Here is a 15,865-nt window from a genome sequence, read left to right on the forward strand (position 1 = left end):
ATGAGTATATTGTTTTTACCTTGTACCTCTGAATGTACGTACATATGGTACATACATATAGTTACTTTTTCGTATTCAAATACATTGGCTTGTGATGTATTTGTATCTGTGTGAATCTTTGAATGTCTGCCGGCCATCTCTTTCGGCGCCGGCACTATCCTGCCGCCCCCAGGTGGTGAGGGTAGGCAACAACATCTCCACCCCGCTGATCCTCAACACTGGGGCCCCACAAGGGTGCGTTCTGAGCCCTCTCCTGTACTCCCTGTTCACCCACGACTGCGCGGCAACACACGCCTCCAACTCAATCATCAAGTTTGCGGACGACACAACAGTGGTAGGCTTGATTACCAACAACGACGAGACGGCCTACAGGGAGGAGGTGAGGGCCCTCGGAGTGTGGTGTCAGGACAATAACCTCACACTCAACGTCAACAAAACTAAGGAGATGATTGTGGACTTCAGGAAACAGCAGAGGGAACACCCCCTATCCACATCGATGGAACAGTAGTGGAGAGGGTAGTAAGTTTTAAGTTCCTCGGCATACACATCACAGACAAACTAAATTGGTCCACTCACACAGACAGCATCGTGAAGAAGGCGCAGCAGCGCCTCTTCAACCTCAGGAGGCTGAAGAAATTCGGCTTGTCACCAAAAACACTCACAAACTTCTACAGATGCACAATCGAGAGCATCCTGGCGGGCTGTATCACCGCCTGGTACGGCAACTGCTCCGCCCACAACCGTAAGGCTCTCCAGAGGGTAGTGAGGTCTGCACAACGTATCACCGGGGGCAAACTACCTGCCCTCCAGGACACCTACACCACCCGATGTTACAGGAAGGCCATAAAGATCATGTCCTCAAACAGGTAAGGCATCTATACAGGACTAATATTGAATCGTACTACACCGGCTCCGAGGCTCGTCGGAATAGGCAGGGCTTGCAAACTATTACAGACTACAAAGGGAAGCACAACTGCAAGCTTCCCAGTGATACGAGCCTACCAGGCGAGCTAAATGACTTCTATGCTCGCGTCGAGGCAAGTAACACTTAAGAATGCATTAGAGCATCAGCTGTTCTGGAGGACTGTGTGATCACGCTCTCCGTAGCCGATTTGAGTAAGACCTTTAAACAGGTCAACATTCACATGGCCACAGGGCCAGATGGATTACCAGGATGTATATTTCCGAGCATGCGTTGACCAACTTCACTGACATTTTCAACCTGTCCCTGACCGAGTCTGTAATACCAATATGTTTCAAGCAGACCATCATTGTCCCTGTGCCCAAGAACACCAAGGTAACCTGCCTAAATGACTACCAACCCGTAGCACTCACGTCTGTAGCCATGAAGTTCTTTGAAAGGCTGGTCATGGCTCACATCAACACCATTATCCCAGAAACCCTAGAACCACTCCAATTTGCATACCGCCTCAACAAATCCACAGATGATGCAATCTCTATTGCACTCAACACTACCCTTTCCACCTGGACAAAAGGAACACCTATGTGAGAATGCTATTCATTGACTATGGCTCAGCGTTCAACACCATACTGCCGTCTAAACTCATCACTAAGCTAAGGACCCTGGGACTAAACACCTCCCTATGCAACTGGATCATTGACTTCCTGAAGGGCCAACCCCAGGTGGTGAGGGTAGGTAACAACACAACTGCCATGCTGATCCTCTACACGGGGGCCCCTCAGGGGTGTGTGCTCAGTCTCCTCCTGTACTCCCTGTTCACCCATGACTGCATGGCCAAGCACGACTCCAACACCATCATTAAGTTTGCCGACGACACAACAATGGTACGCCTGATCACCAACAACGATGAGACAGCCTATAGGGAGGAGGTCAGAGACCTGGCAGTGTGGTGCCAGGATAACAATCACTCCCTCAACATGAACAAGACAAAGGAGATGATTGTGGACTACAGGAAAAGGAGGACCAAGCACACCCCCATTCTCATCAACAGGGCTGAAGTGGAGCAGGTTGAGAGCTTCAAATTCCTTGGTGTTCACATCACCAATGAACTATCAGTCTATGAGTCTTTAAGTGCATTTCACATTCTGAAATTGCATTTCCCCCCCAGTTTTATCATTGGAATGTAATACAAAACCAAACAACAGTGTGCTTTAGGACCATGAGGATGCCTCCGAGCGGTCGGGTAGTGCAGCGGTTTTCTTGCGGTGAAGGAGAGGCAGACCAAAACGCAGCATGGTTTCTATTCATGGTTCTTTAATGAATTAAACTATACATGAACAGACTAACAAAAGCAAGAAACTTGAAAACCTAAAACAGCCCTATCTGGTGCAAACACAGAGACAGGAACAATCACCCACAAACACATAGTGAAACCCAGGCTACCTAAGTATGATTCTCAATCAGAGACAACTAATGACACCTGCCTCTGATTGAGAACCATACTAGGCCGAAACATAGAAATACCAAAATCATAGAAAAACAAACATAGACTGACCACCCCAACTCACGCCCTGACCATACTAAATAATGACAAAACAAAGGAAATAAAGGTCAGAACGTGACAGGTAGGCTGTTTGGAGTGTTTATCCGACTGGATAAAAAAATACACACAACCGGTTTTCGATTACCTACTCATTCAAGGATTTTTCTTTATTTGTACTATTTTCTACATTGTAGCTATGAAATAACACATATGGAATTATGTAGTAACCAAAAAAGTATCAAACAAATCAAAATATATTTTATATTTGAGATTATTCAAAGTAGCCACCCATTGCCTTGATCACAGCTTTGCACAGTCTTGGCATTCTCTTAACCAGGTTAACCTGGCATGCTTTTCCAACAGTCTTGAAGGACTTCTCACATATGTCATCTGATGCAGCATACCATCACTCTCCTTCTTGGTCAAATAGCCCTTACACAGCCTGGAGGTGTGTTGGGTCATTGTGCTGTTGAAAAACAAATGATAGTCCCACTAATCCCAAACCAGGTGGGATGGCGTATCGCTGCAGAATGCTGTGGTAGCCATGTAGGTTAAGTGTGCCTTCAATTCTAATTTAATCACTGACAGTGTCATCAGCAAAGCACCCCCACACCATAATACCTCCTCCGCCATGCTTTACATTAGGAAATAAATATGCGGAGATCATCCGTTCACCCACACTATGTCTCACAAAGACATGGCGGTTGGAACCAAATATCTCCCATTTGGATTCCAGACCAAATGACAAATTTCCACCGGTCTAATGTCCATTGCTCATGTTTCTTGGCTCAAGCAAGTCTCTTCTTATTACTGGTGTTCTGTAGTAGTGGTTTCTTTGCAGCAATTTGATCAAGAAGGCATGATTCATACAGTCTCATTTGAACAGTTGATGTTGAGATATGTCTGTTACTTGAACTGTGTGAAACATTTATTTGGGATGCAATTTCTGAGGCTGGTAACTCTAATGAACTTATCCTCTGCAGCAGAGGTAACTCTGGGTCTTCCATTCCTGTGGCGGTCCTCACCAGTTTCACCATAGCGCTTGATGGTTTTTGCGACTGCACTTGAAGAAACTTTCAAAGTTCTTGAAATGTTCCATGTTGACTGACCTTCGTGTCATAATAAATACTTAAAGCTATGGACAATACTGCCCCCTTTGGATGAATTGCGTGCCCATAGTAAACTGAAAAAAAATCTGTCCAAAATTGCTAATATATGCATATAATAATAATTATTGGATAGAAAACACTCTAAAGCTTCTAAAACCGTTTGAATTATGTCTGTAAGTATAGCAGAACTCACAGGGCAGCCAATCTCCCAAACTAGTTTTGGAAACCTGAAAGTTGGGGCAACTTTGATGTCATCGCCCCCACCCTTCCCAACCAGCTTTGGATCTGGAAACACTTTCTATGTCTTCCACTAGATGTCCTCATTCAGTAGAGCGTTTAATTGTGCAAATCCCGCGAGCTTTGACCCTTTGGGAGGCAAAAGAGTGGGTGTCGCAGAAAATACATGCGCGTTAGGGCGCGAATTGGCCACAGACCTTCCTCTGTTCAGCTGAAAGTGGTAGCAGATGCTAATACAAAGACACACGAACTGAAACAAAACAATGGATTGGGTAAGTATGACTCCTTCCACCACATTCTGATCGAAGACCATCAAAGGTAAGGGAATATTTATGTTGTAATTTTGTATTTCTGTTGACTCAACATAGAGGAGAAATATTGCTTACGTCTGAGCGCCGCCTCAGATTATTGCATAGTGAACGATTTCTGTAACGTTAAAAATAAATGTGACACAGCGGTTGCATTAAGAAGCAGTGTATCTTTCTAACTATACAGTGCCTTGCGAAAGTATTTGGCCCCCTTGAACTTTGCGACCTTTTGCCACATTTCAGGCTTCAAACACAAAGATATAAAACTGTATTTTTTTGTGAAGAATCAACAACAAGTGGGACACAATCATGAAGTGGAAACATGTGGACACCAAACATGTGGAAGAAGGTGCTCTGGTCAGATGAAACCAAAATTGAACTTTTTGGCAACAATGCAAAATGTTGTGTTTGGCGTAAAAGCAACACATCTCATCACCCTGAACACACCATACCCACTGTCAAACATGGTGGTGGCAGCATCATGGTTTGGGTCTGCTTTTCTTCAGCAGGGACAGGAAAGATGGTTAAAATTGATGGGAAGATGGATGGAGCCAAATACAGGACCATTCTGGAAGAAAACCTGATGGAGTCTGCAAAAGACCTGAGACTGGGACAGAGATTTGTCTTCCAACAAGACAATGATCCAAAACATAAAGAAAAATCTACAATGGAATGGTTCAAAAATAAACATATCCAGGTGTTAGAATGGCCAAGTCAAAGTCCAGACCTGAATCCAATCGAGAATCTGTGGAAAGAACTGAAAACTGCTGTTCACAAATGCTCTCCATCCAACCTCACTGAGCTCGAGCTGTTTTGCAAGGAGGAATGGGAAAAAAATTGGTCTCTCGATGTGCAAAACTGATAGAGACATACCCCAAGCGACTTACAGCTGTAATCGCAGCAAAAGGTGGCGCTACAAAGTATTAACTTAAGGGGACTGAATAATTTTGCACGCCCCAATTTTTCAGTTTCTGATTTGTTAAAAAAGTTTGAAATATCCAATAAATGTCGTTCCACTTCATGATTGTGTCCCACTTGTTGTTGATTCTTCACAAAAAAATACAGTTTTATATCTTTATGTTTGAAGCCTGAAATGTGGCAAAAGGCCGCAAAGTTCAAGGGGCCGAATACTTTCGCAAGGCACTGTATGTAGAACATGTATATTTAGTCAAAGTTTATGATGTGTATTTCTGTTATCTGGCGGAGCTATCTATAATTTCCCTGACATTTTTGAGGATTTTCTGAACATGGCGTCAATGTAAACGGAGATTTATGGATATAAATTGCATATTATTGAAAAAAACATAAATGTACTGTGTAACATGTCCTATTACTGTCATCTGGTGAAGATTTTCAAAAGGTTAGTGAATTATTTTTCTTTTAATCCTGCGTTTGTGATTGCATCTTTTGTTCGACAAAATGGCTGCATATCGTCTGTGTCTTTGTGGTGGTTTGACATAAATATGTGCTATGTTTTTGCCGTAAAACATTTTAGAAATCTGACTCGCTGGGTAGATGAACAAGGTGTTTATCTTTCATTTGAGCTATTGGACTTGTTAATGTGTGGAGGTTAAATATTTCTAAGAATATTTTTGCATTCTGTGCGCCACCGTTTGAGTTTTGAGCGGGGGGGGTGGTACCCCTTGGGGAACCTGTACCATTAACAAGTTTTAAAGTAATGATGGATTGTCGTTTCTCTTTGCTTATTTGAGCTGTTCTTGCCATAATATGTACTTGGTCTTTTACCAAATAGGGCTATCTTCTGTATACCGCTCCTACCTTGTCACAACACAACTGATTGGCTCAAACGCATTGAGAAGGAAACAAATTCCACAAATGAACTTTTAATAAAGCACACCTGTTCATTGAAATGCAATTATTAAATGTGTTATTTCATAATTTTGATGTTTTCACTGTTAGTCTACAATGTAGAAAACAGTAAAAATAAAGAAAAACCCTTGAATGATTAGTTGTTTGAAAACTTTTGACCGGGAGTGTATATATATATTACGTACCCCCCATTTATAAAACCTAAGTTGCTCCCCTGGATTAACATGACACTGTTTGACAGAATTTATGCCTGTTTATCATGTCCATATCAGTGTCAAATAAAGTGTTACCTAAATTGCCTTGAATGTAAAATCCACAACCCACTTGGGTAAAAAACATACCAGTAGACTGAGGAAATGGGAACAGTCAAACCAAAGAGAGGATCACAGAGACACACAGTGTGATGTACTGTAAGATGTAAACGTTCCAGACACTGGTCCACTCCACTCATAGGCTCATGCTTCTCCTCAGACGGTGTGGTCGAGTCAGCTGACCTGTGACAAACACTCCATGGTCTATGATGGTGCAATGGGTTGCGGGGTCAATGCTCTGAATGTCCTGGCCAACGGACCAGCAGTTCTGAGGTGCTGTGGGTTCTATTGGTGTAGTAGACATGAAGAAGGAAGGTGAACTGATGGAATAAGAGTTACTGATGCACTTCCCTTCTGTCTGAGAGACTGAAGTCTCAGAGACAGAGCTAGAGTCAGTAATGCCCTTTCTGGAATACTCAAACACGTTCTTCATGAAGGCACTCTTGGTGTTGTGCTCCTTCTTGAAGAGGATGACGTAGCACTTGGGGAAGAAATGACAGCTGAGGACACCATAGTTGGAGATGAGGATGACCACCATCTCCACTGCTGGCAGGTACTTCCCCGAGGTGGTCACATAGACGGGCACGAACATTACCCAGGACATGAGGTAGAGGAGCATGCTGAAGGTGATGAACCTGGCCTCGTTGTACTTCTGTGGCAGCTTGCGGCCTTTAAACGCACAGGCGAAACAGACAAGCGCCAGGACAGCGATGTAGCCCAGCATCACGCCAAACGCCACGTTGGAGCCCTCGTCACACTCGGCCAGCACAGTGGTGGCGAAGACGGTGGCCTTCTCCCGAGGGCTCTGCAGGACCAGCCACAGGGTGCAGGTGAGGACCTGTAGGGCCACACAGAGACACATGATGGCATAGGGTTGGTAGAGGAGGCGGAGAATGTCCTTCAGGTCAGGGTTGAGCTGGAAGGCCAGCAGGATCTTCAGGGACTTGACCAGGATGCAGGAAACACACAGGGTGAAACTGAGTCCAAACAGCACCTGACGCACCTTGACAATGAGATGAGATGAGAAGAGATGAGACAATGAGACAGCCGTATTCTCTCTTTGTATTTAAATTTGCTTTCCGTTTACAAACTAAATTCCTTACCACAAAGGTTCAGAACAATACACACACAATAAACTCTGAATTTACAAAAAACACTGGTACATTCAGACAACGTCACAGAATACTGCATTACATCAGTGTTTCCCAAAGTGTGTGTACTGTACATACCTTACACTGTAGGCTGCTGGGATGACCTACAAAGAACACAGCACTAACAAAACTTCCCACTAGGGAGAGCAGGATGATCTGGGAGAGAGGACCCCCGGCAGCCTTCACAACGGGGGTCTGGTGGTGGTGCAGGAAGAGCGCCCCCACCAGGAGAACTAGGACAATGCCAAGGGCAGACAGCACCAGCAGCACCACCGCGAAACCATCCTGCCAGGAGAAGAACTCCAGGGTCTTATGGGTGCACCCAGAGCTCCCTTCCAGGGACCACTCTCTCTTTGTATCACAAGAGAGACACTGATCCATGTCTGGAGAGGAAAGGAGGATAGTGTTTGAACACCTGTTTAGCATTTAGAAATATGTCTGTTGTTCCCTAGTACTAACTGTTTTGGACAAGGACAGTGTTGGGAAATCTTAGGAAACATATTGAAGAAATGGAGGAAGATTGTGTGAACAACCTGGCAACTCTAGTTTACTGAGGAGAGATAGAGTACACTGGTGTGTATAGACAGACAGTACAAGAGAACTAACCAGTGTTGTTGGAGTAGTGGTTCTCAGTGCAGTTGATGCATTCATAGCAGCAGGTGTGCTGACCCTCCACAGTCTTCTTGAACTTCCCAGGTTCACAGCTTGCTGAGCACACAGACACCACATCCTGCATTGGGATACAATGCACTAATTTAAATGGCTGACCCAAGAAAACTGTGACTGAAATCTATTCATAGAAGCATTCAAACAAGGCTTTATATGTACGGGCAGTTTCCTGGACACAGTTTAACCTAGCTCTCGATTTAAAACCATGTTCAACAGACCAGGTGTATTCAAAGTATTCAACCAATATGCTCTGGTAATTATGAGTTTTGTGTTTTTGTTTTGTTTTTAGATCATCACTGAGATCCAACAAAAATGTGTGATAACAGACAGGTGCTCCCAGTGTGTGGAAGGTATGTGGTTTTCATATTCAAACAATCCCCATTGTTTCATTGAGTTGAAGTTATTTCATTTCCATCTTTACTTGTTGTACAGTTTGGCTGAGAAGTCTCTCAAACAGGTATGTTTAGTTTTCTTTAGTCACTATGAGGAAGAAAACGTAGTGTTTTATGTCTCTATGTCAAGTGGGATAGGTTAATATGGATGTGTACTTGAACCTTTGTTCCAGCCTAGAAAATAGACTAAAAGAGAGTGAGACCTAACCTTATCCCTAACCCTAACCTTGACCCTATCCCGAACTCTCAACCTAACCCTTACCCTCAGGTTAGTGATATTTTGTGTGTTTCCGCTGGTGTAGCTGAAGCTGTTGTTGATTGGATGGTACTCAGCTACAACGTCATGGATGTTGATGACCCCTCTCACAGACCTCCACAGGGTTACATCATAGCCCATGTTGATGTCTCCTTTCTGGTCAAACATGTAGCTTTTCCCCTCCAGCTCAAACTGACTCCGTCTCAGGGCTTCAAGCACCTGAAATACAAGTTCTCATGCCATAGACCCAAGCCATTTACAAAATACACTGAGTATACAAAACATTGAGAACACCTGCACTTTTCATGACATCGATTGACCAGATGGAATCCAGATTAAAGCTGTGATCGCTTATTCATGTCACTTGTTAAATCCACTTCAATCAGTGTAGATGAAGGGGAGTAGACAGGTTAAAGAAGGATTTTTAAGACTTGAGACAATTGAGACATGGATTGTGTATATGTGCTATTAAGTGCCTTTGAATGGGATATGGTAGTATGTGCCAGGTGTCAAGAACTGCAATGTTTCTGGGTATTTCACACTCAACAGTTTCCTGTGTGTATCAAGAGTGGTCCACCACCCAATGGACATCCAACCAACTTGACACAACTGTGGGAAGCATTGGAGTCAACATGGGCCAGTATCACAGTAGACCACTTTCGACACCTTGTAGAGTACATGTCCTGAGAAATTGAGGCTTTTCTGAGAGCAAAAGTGGGGGTGCGGCTCAAATTTAGGAAGGTGTTCCTCATGTTTGTTATATTCAGTGTATATTAGACGGGATACAGTATATAAGTAAAGTTTGATGTGTTGTAGACCTGAGGAGTTGCGCATTAGCTACCTGCCAGGGTTGGACATTGCCTGGTGTCTTGCAGTCCTTTTTGCTGCAGATATTAGCCACTGCATGGGCGATGGCACTGACAGCCATCTCCACATTGAAGACTACGTTCGCATAGCTGTTGTTTAACAGGATCTCTGCTGCGGCTGTGGAGGAGGACACAACCTTGGGGTCTCCCGACCCGTTTGGCAGGGAGTAGAACTCCTTTAGGAAGGAGTTGTTTCCTATGACATCATTGCTGTCACTCAGATTCATCAGGTAGTGATGGAAATGAGCCAGGTTCCCTGTTTTGAAGGTGAAGCCCACCACATGACCAATATCTGGGAGGTCCATCTTTCCCAGGACCTCCTTGGACGAGGACCAGCTGTCACTGGCCACCCACACCCTCTCTCCCAGCCCTGACCCCAGACCCCTCAGCTCCTGGTATAGGTACATCATCTGAGTAGGCTTGGCGAATGACACCACCACCTTGACATTGGGGTTCCGGCGGAGGGTGGCGGCGACTTGTCTGACTGCTGATTCACCGTCAGGCCTGGTTAGCGAATTAGGGAGGATCTCCTTGAAGGCCACACAGATGCCTGAGGCGGTTGCCTGGGAGAAGAAGCTGTCCAGGGCAGAACGGCCGTAGTCTCCATCTGTTGTGACCACGCCCACCCAGGTCCATTTGCTGTCGCTAAGCAACTGGACCATGGCCCGTGTCTGGTACAGGTCGCTAGGTACGGTCCTCAGGAAAGTAGGGAAACGTTTCTTGTCACTCAGGATGATGGCGGTGGAGGCGTAACTGATCTGTGATGATTTGAAGAGAGAATTAATTTCTGTCTACATTCTGTTGGATTGATTTGGCCATTCATCTGTATCATTATTGCTGTCTATTTAATTTATTCAACACAACTCAGTTCTTTATTGTTATTTATTTTGTTACTGTCCATCAACCGTCACTCTGTGGGGGGGGGGGTTGGCTGCTTACTTGAGGGATGAGCTCTAGATTGAGTTGCCGGGCAACGGAGATGGAAATCTCAGAGGAAGAGGCCCCAATGACGGCCATAATCGGCGGGGAAGAGTTAGAGGTGTTGGCCCCTCCCCCACAGTCCGTGGTGGGCTCCTGTGAAGTAAAAAATGTACACTATTTAAATGAGATGCTGGCTAATGGAAGATAAACTATACAAATGAAAACAGGCAACACACTCATCTATACTTGCTGTGGATTGATTTGACAAACGTTTCAGGTAAAGAGCTTTTACCTGTGTGAAGTCAGCTGAGGCCCTCAGAGCGGTGGTGACATCAGAGCAGGAGTCGTGGATACGGTACCCCAGAGAGATCCCTAGTGTAGTCAGGACAGGGGATCTGTTGGCCGACTCTACAGCGTGGATCATAGCCAATGCCTGGGTAAACCCGTCCATGTTGAACCTGTGTGTGTGTGTGTGTGTGTGTGTGTGTGTGTGTGTGTGTGTGTGTGTGTGTGTGTGTGTGTGTGTGTGTGTGTGTGTGTGTGTGTGTGTGTGTGTGTGTGTGTGTTTGTAAAAGGTACATAAGGCGTAGTTGGATCATCACACTGTCTGTGGTCAACCTGTCAGGGTAAATCAACTCTCTCTCACGAACACTTAATCATACATGCGGACAGAATCACACACACCCCACAGAGAGAGAGAGAGAGAATCTTCGGGATTCTCTTTACAACACCAAATCTTATCTTGGCACTCACCTGGCACACTGTGATGCATGGGGTGCTGAGAGGTTGACGGATTCCTCTACTCCCTCATGGATGGCAAACAGCCCTCCAATGATGATATCTCCTGGTGCTGTAGCTCCTGCTGCTTTGAAGTCTCCCACTTTGGCATTGCCTTTCTCCAACAAGGACAGGATGACTAACAGGTGGAGAACATCACCAATGGGTTCCATCACGTCTCTCTGGTGGTACTGTCCAATTCTCAATTTCGGTGTCTCTCCTTTGCAGTTTCTCTCGCACACTCCCGGTCTCTCCCCGACTGTGTCTGTCCGTCTCTCTCTCCCTCTCCCTCTCTCTCTCTCTCTTCCTCTCTCTCTCTCGCTGTCCCTTCCGCTCACTTTCCCCCTGTCTCTCTTTCTCTCTTTGTCTCTCACTCTGTAAGCTCCTCTAGCAGACTGACACAGTGACCTGTCAGTATCTCCAGTAAAAACACACCTGTTGCTTCCTCCTAATCTCATCTAATGTATGTTTAACCCTGCCCCCTGCCAGCCCAGGCCAATATCTCTGACAGACATCCACACTGACTGACTCACCTTCTTTCAGCTAAAGATGACAGACAAGTCACACAAATGTAAGTCACAGCTGATCTCTATCTGAAGTACAATATAAACATTTCTTGTTGAAGGTGAAAGATCTTGTTGACTCACCTCTTTTCCCAGAAATGTTCTCACAATACCCAAGTGTTTTTTAACACTTGGATCTTTTAACACTTAAATAATACTTACAGTGCATTCAGAAAGTATGCAGAAACCCGTGACTTTTTCCACATTTTGTTACGTTACAGCCTTATTCTAAAATTAATAATAATTTTTAAACAAATCCATCATCAATCTACACACAATAGCCCATAATGACAAAGCGAAAAAAAGGTTTTTAGACATTTTTGAGAATGTATTAAAAATAAACTGAAATATCACATTTACATTAGTATCCAGACCCTTTAATTAAAACCTCTTAAAGATCCGACCCTTTTTTTTGCATTTTTCGTCTAAAATGACATAACCAAATCTAACTGCCTGTAGCTCAGGACCTGAAGCGATGATATGTATATTCTTGATACCATTTGAAAGCAAACACTTAATGTAGGAAACTATAACACATTAGATATGGTAAAAGTTAATACAAACAAAAAAACATGTGCTGCTTTGTTTTCTTTTGTCATCTTTGAAATGCAAGAGAAAGGCCTGAATGTATTATTGCAGTTTGGGCGCAATTTAGATTTTGGCCACTAGATGGCAGCAATGTATGTGCAATGTTTCAGATTGATCCAGTGAAGCATTTCAATTACTGGACAATATTTTGTATCAAGTCTGCCCAAATGTGCCGAAATGGTTAATTGATACATTTTGAAGTACATAACTATAGAGAACATACAAAAATGATATGATAATATAAAATGTAAGTTAACACACTCCCAGGAATGTCATGATGGATTATTAGCTTATACACTAACTTTCACACATCTAGATGGCCGGGTGGGGTGGGTGTGGAGCCAGACACAGCAGGGGTTCAAACTGTAGAACCCAGTTCCTACAGTTGAATATAAAAATGTATTTTATCAAACAAAACTTTGCTACATTTTTATCTCAGGGACCCTCAGGAGGACAAATCAGAGCAAGATTATTGAACGTTAAGTACATTATTTACCATCAGAGTATCAATGTATCAAACCAGTTACCATGATACAAGTTTTTTGTTGTTGTGCACTCTCTTCAAACAATATGACGTTTTTTCCCACTGTAATAGCTACTGTTAATTGGACAGTGCAGTTAGACTAACAAGAATGTAAGCTTTCTTCCCATATCAGACGTCTAGGTCCTGGGAAATGTTCTTGCTGTTTACAATCCCATAGAGGTTAAGGGTGCCTTGATTAGGTCTTGCTTTGCTACCCTCAAGGATATGGATGCGCCTAGTGCCTTTTGTTTTTAACTAGGGCAGTAGACATTGCAACGCAAACAGAAGGTCTGCCTTCGTCTCCCTGATGGGACGGTGACCATGGAGGATGGTGAGATGCGCCAACATGCCGTGGATTTCTACTCTGCCCTCTATAAGGCGGAGAGTTGTTACATGGACTTCCTCAATTGGGCCCCGAACAGAGAGCTGCTTTTGACTCTGACATAACTCTGCAATGGTTTACCACTGATTTATATAAGCACTTTTGGGGGTCTATTAGGGGGGATTTTTATGAAGTGGTGTGTGAGTCTTTTCATGAGGGTTCTCTTCTTGTATCCTGTCAACATGCTGTGCTTTCATTGTTGCCAAAAAAATGGGGATTTGTCTCTTTTTAAAAACTGACGACCTATTGCATTGCTGTGTGCAGAATATAAAATTATATCTATGTGTCTCTCAAACAGGTTGAAAGAATAACTAGGGCTGTTGGTCCACAAGGACCAGTCTTACAGTGTACCTGAATGCTCTATTGTTGATGACTTGTTTCTAATAAGAGATGTTTTAGACATTTGTAAACTGTCTGATGTGAATGTGGGTTTGCTTTCTTTGGATCAGGAGATTAATTTTGACCGTGTGGACCACCAGTTCTTGTTCAAAACAATGAAAGCCTTTGGGTTTGTAGGTGTTTTTTTTGTCTTGAATGAGTTTACTCTACACTGGGGCCTCATGTATGGTGAAGGTGGGGGGTGGTTTGAGCTGTCCCATCCCTGTCCATATGGTTATTAGGTAGGGCTGCCCAATTTCAGGACAGTTATATTGTCCGGCAATTGAACCAATGCTTTGTTTTTTAAGTGCGAGGCTTACTGGTTTCTCTGTGCCAGGGGTTATGAAGGGTCCTACGATAACACTGTCTGCTTATGCTGATGACGTGATCATTCTTATTACAGGGGGTGAGGATGTTAAGGTTCTCTCAAACGCTATGAAGGAGTATGAGGGAGCCTCCTCAGCTAGAGTTAATTGGGAAAAGAGTGACTCGCTGTGGGCAGGTCAGCTTCAGATAGGGTCCGCTCCACGGTTACCAGGGGGGTTTCAGATAGGGTCCGCTCCACGGTTACCAGGGGGGCTCCAGTGGAGCAGAGATGGGATGAAGACTTTGTTTTTTTTTCTAGGCTCTGGTGTCTTTCAAAAAATAACTGAGAGGGTGTATTGAAGAAGGTGTGTACCTGATTGTCTAGGTGGAAATGGGTGCTATCCCAGCTGTCTCATAGGGAAAGGGTGCTAATAGCCAATAACCTAGCTGCTTCTACCCTGTGGCACAGGCTAATGATGTTACAGCCACCGGGGGGGGCTGATACAAGAGCTTCAGAGGACCCTTGTCAATTTCTTCTGGTCTGGACAACATTGGATTAAAGCTGCAGCCCTGTACCTGCCACTGCACGAGGGTGGGTAAGGCCTGGTGGACATTTCTTCTAGGATCATGGCTTTCCGGCTTCAAGCAACCCAGAGACTGTTGTACAGTGACGGTTCTAGCTGGGTCAATACAGCCTACACATTGATGCGGAGAACAGGCTGTTTGGGCTTAGACAAGCACCATTTCCTCTTAAATCTAGAGGGGGGTTACTTTTCTGGTCTGACTCCATTCTATGAGTCTGTTATGCAGGCTTGGAAAGTTTCGCTAAGTCCCGTAAGGCCGGCACGCCACCAGGGACTTGGCTTTTTGAAGAGCCTCTTTTTTTTGCACTGTCATCCAGTCCCATGCGATGCGTTCAGCCAGCCTACGTTCATTCCTGTTAGGTGTGGGATGTACCAAGCTGGGTCATCTGATGCAGATGTGCATTAGAGGAGGATGTGGGGATGCTGTTTTCTTTCGATACCCCGGAACTGGGGGAGTTCAAGGCGGTGGGAAGGAAGGCCATGTACATAATATGTGTAAAAGTGTCCCATGCTTCTTCCCTGGAAAGGGGTAAAATCAACGAGGTGGGCGGGTGTGTTTGGTTAGCTGCCTCCCCAAAAGACTGTTTGGTGGTCTTTATATAAACTGCCTATTGACAAGAGGACAGCTGACCTCCAATGGATAATACATGGAGCTATAGTATAGCCACCAGCATGCATCTGGCACACCTGGATCCTACTGTTTTTTTAAACATTTAGTGTCTCTCCTCAGGCCGGGGGTGGCTGGTCCACTCCAGGAGTCTGAGGTGCAGGAGGTTCCTCCGCCCCCTTTGGACATCGAGGGGGCCCCGGCGTATGCAGTTCGATCCATACTGGATTCGAGGCGTCGGACGAGGAGTCTTCAGTACCTCGTGGAGTGGGAGGGGTACAGTCCGGAGGAGAGATGCTGGGTGCCGGTGGAGGACGTGTTAGACCCATTGATGCTACGAGAGTTCCACCATCTCCATCCGGATCGCCCTGCGCCTCGCCCTCCAGGTCATCCCCCGGGTCGTCCCCGGTCCTCGGTGTCGGCACGCTGCTAGAGTTGTTCGTCAAGGAGGGGGGTTACTGTCACCGCCGAAGTCAGTCCCTCTCCTTGTTCAGGCGGCATTCGGCGGTCGATGTCACCAGTCTTCTAGCCATCGCTGATCCACTTTTCATTTTCCATTTATTTTGTCTTTGTTTTCTACCCACTTTGTTTCATTACCCAATTACTTTTTAGTGTATTTAACCCTCTGTTTCCCCCATGTTT

General features: G+C 44.8%; 1 protein-coding gene across 1 annotated transcript; it reads right to left on the reverse strand.

The window, feature by feature from the left end:
• Positions 1-4,364: 4,364 nt before the first annotated feature.
• LOC135522082 (G-protein coupled receptor family C group 6 member A-like) lies at positions 4,365-11,750 on the reverse strand. Its single transcript, XM_064948008.1, has 8 exons — positions 11,269-11,750; positions 10,808-10,973; positions 10,534-10,668; positions 9,570-10,352; positions 8,735-8,947; positions 8,018-8,141; positions 7,490-7,794; positions 4,365-7,263 (listed from the first exon to the last, which is right to left on the reverse strand). The coding sequence occupies exons 1-8, from the start codon at positions 11,748-11,750 to the stop codon at positions 6,397-6,399; spliced, it is 3,075 nt and encodes a 1,024-aa protein (XP_064804080.1). The 3' UTR covers positions 4,365-6,396.
• Between the last annotated feature and the right edge of the window lie 4,115 nt (positions 11,751-15,865).

This window comes from Oncorhynchus masou, chromosome 30 (assembly GCF_036934945.1).
Source record: "Oncorhynchus masou masou isolate Uvic2021 chromosome 30, UVic_Omas_1.1, whole genome shotgun sequence".
Lineage (NCBI taxonomy): Eukaryota > Metazoa > Chordata > Actinopteri > Salmoniformes > Salmonidae > Oncorhynchus > Oncorhynchus masou.

Excerpts from the sequence above, each read along its gene's own strand:
- LOC135522082 (XM_064948008.1), bottom strand. The coding sequence starts at position 11,750 with ATGAGATTAGGAGGAAGCAACAGGTGTGTTTTTACTGGAGATACTGAC. Across the intron at positions 10,353-10,533 it reads ATCTAGAGCTCATCCCTCAA|ATCAGTTACGCCTCCACCGC; the intron begins GTAAGCAGCCAA and ends AAATCATCACAG. Across the intron at positions 8,142-8,734 it reads AAAATATCACTAACCTGAGG|GATGTGGTGTCTGTGTGCTC; the intron begins GTAAGGGTTAGG and ends ATCCCAATGCAG.